Source organism: Verticillium alfalfae, genomic scaffold (genome assembly GCF_000150825.1).
Source record: "Verticillium alfalfae VaMs.102 supercont1.12 genomic scaffold, whole genome shotgun sequence".
Classification (NCBI taxonomy): Eukaryota; Fungi; Ascomycota; class Sordariomycetes; order Glomerellales; family Plectosphaerellaceae; genus Verticillium; species Verticillium alfalfae.
Genome location: NW_003315027.1, coordinates 197540 through 198418, shown reverse-complemented (window position 1 = coordinate 198418; position 879 = coordinate 197540). Strand labels below are relative to the sequence as shown.

Genomic DNA, 879 nt, shown 5'->3' with positions numbered 1-879 from the left:
TCGCGATCCGGCGTCGGCCGCCGCCCGGTCGCGGTTCCAGAACGGCCTGCGCCACACGTGGGACTGGCTGCGCGGCACGACGCCCGGCGTCCTGACGACGGCCATCCGCCATCACGGCTGGGGCGTCGTGCCCAACCAGATCCTGCCGCCGCTGCTGGCCAACGTGACCGTCGGCGCCGTCCTCTACACGAGCTACCTCCAGATCCTCGGCCAGCTGCACGAGGAGAGCGCGAGGGCCCGCCGCACCGTCTACCCGCCACCCGAGCCCGTCCACACCTTCACGGCCGGCCTGCTCGCGGGCGCCCTGCAGAGCCTCGTCGCGGCCCCGCTCGACGCCATCCAGGCGCGCTACGACCACCGCGACCTCCTGCCGGCCGACGGGCGCGGCGGCGCGCCCAAGAGCATGTGGACCTTCAGCGCCGAGAAGCTGCGCGAGATCGGCCCCGGCGGCATCTTCGCCGGCTACGGCCTCTCGCTCCTCAAGGACGGCCTCGGCAGCGCCGTCTTCTTCAGCACCTTCGAGTACGTCAAGGCCCAGAGCTACTACCGCTTCGTGACGTGGTACTACGGCGACCTCAACGAGGACATGGCCAACCTCTTGGCGACGCGGCGGCCGACGCGTGCTGGCGGCCGCGCCGCCGACAACGACGGCATCACGCCCCTCATCATCAAGCCGCACTACGCCATCGAGCCCCTGTTCCTGCTGCTCGCCGGCGTCACCGCCTCGTTCGCCCAGCAGGCCGTCATGCACCCGTTGACGCACTTCCAGCTCGAGCACTGGGACCACCTCGAGGACATTGACCAGAAGACGGCGAACAGGCGGGCCGACGCCGCGGCCCGCGGGCGGCGCGCCGGCGCGGGGGTCCATCTTCCGCATGT

The 879-nt window shown here is 71.8% G+C and overlaps 1 protein-coding gene across 1 annotated transcript in view; it reads left to right on the top strand.

The window, feature by feature from the left end:
- The window catches only part of VDBG_08289 (mitochondrial carrier protein), a gene marked incomplete at both ends in the record, with an annotated part of 3480 nt that overhangs the window by 1260 nt on the left and 1341 nt on the right, over positions 1–879 (top strand). The window contains one exon of the mRNA XM_003001198.1: positions 41–877. Within this exon, the coding sequence (XP_003001244.1) occupies positions 41–877 (837 nt within the window). The remainder of the gene's footprint in view (positions 1–40; positions 878–879) is intronic.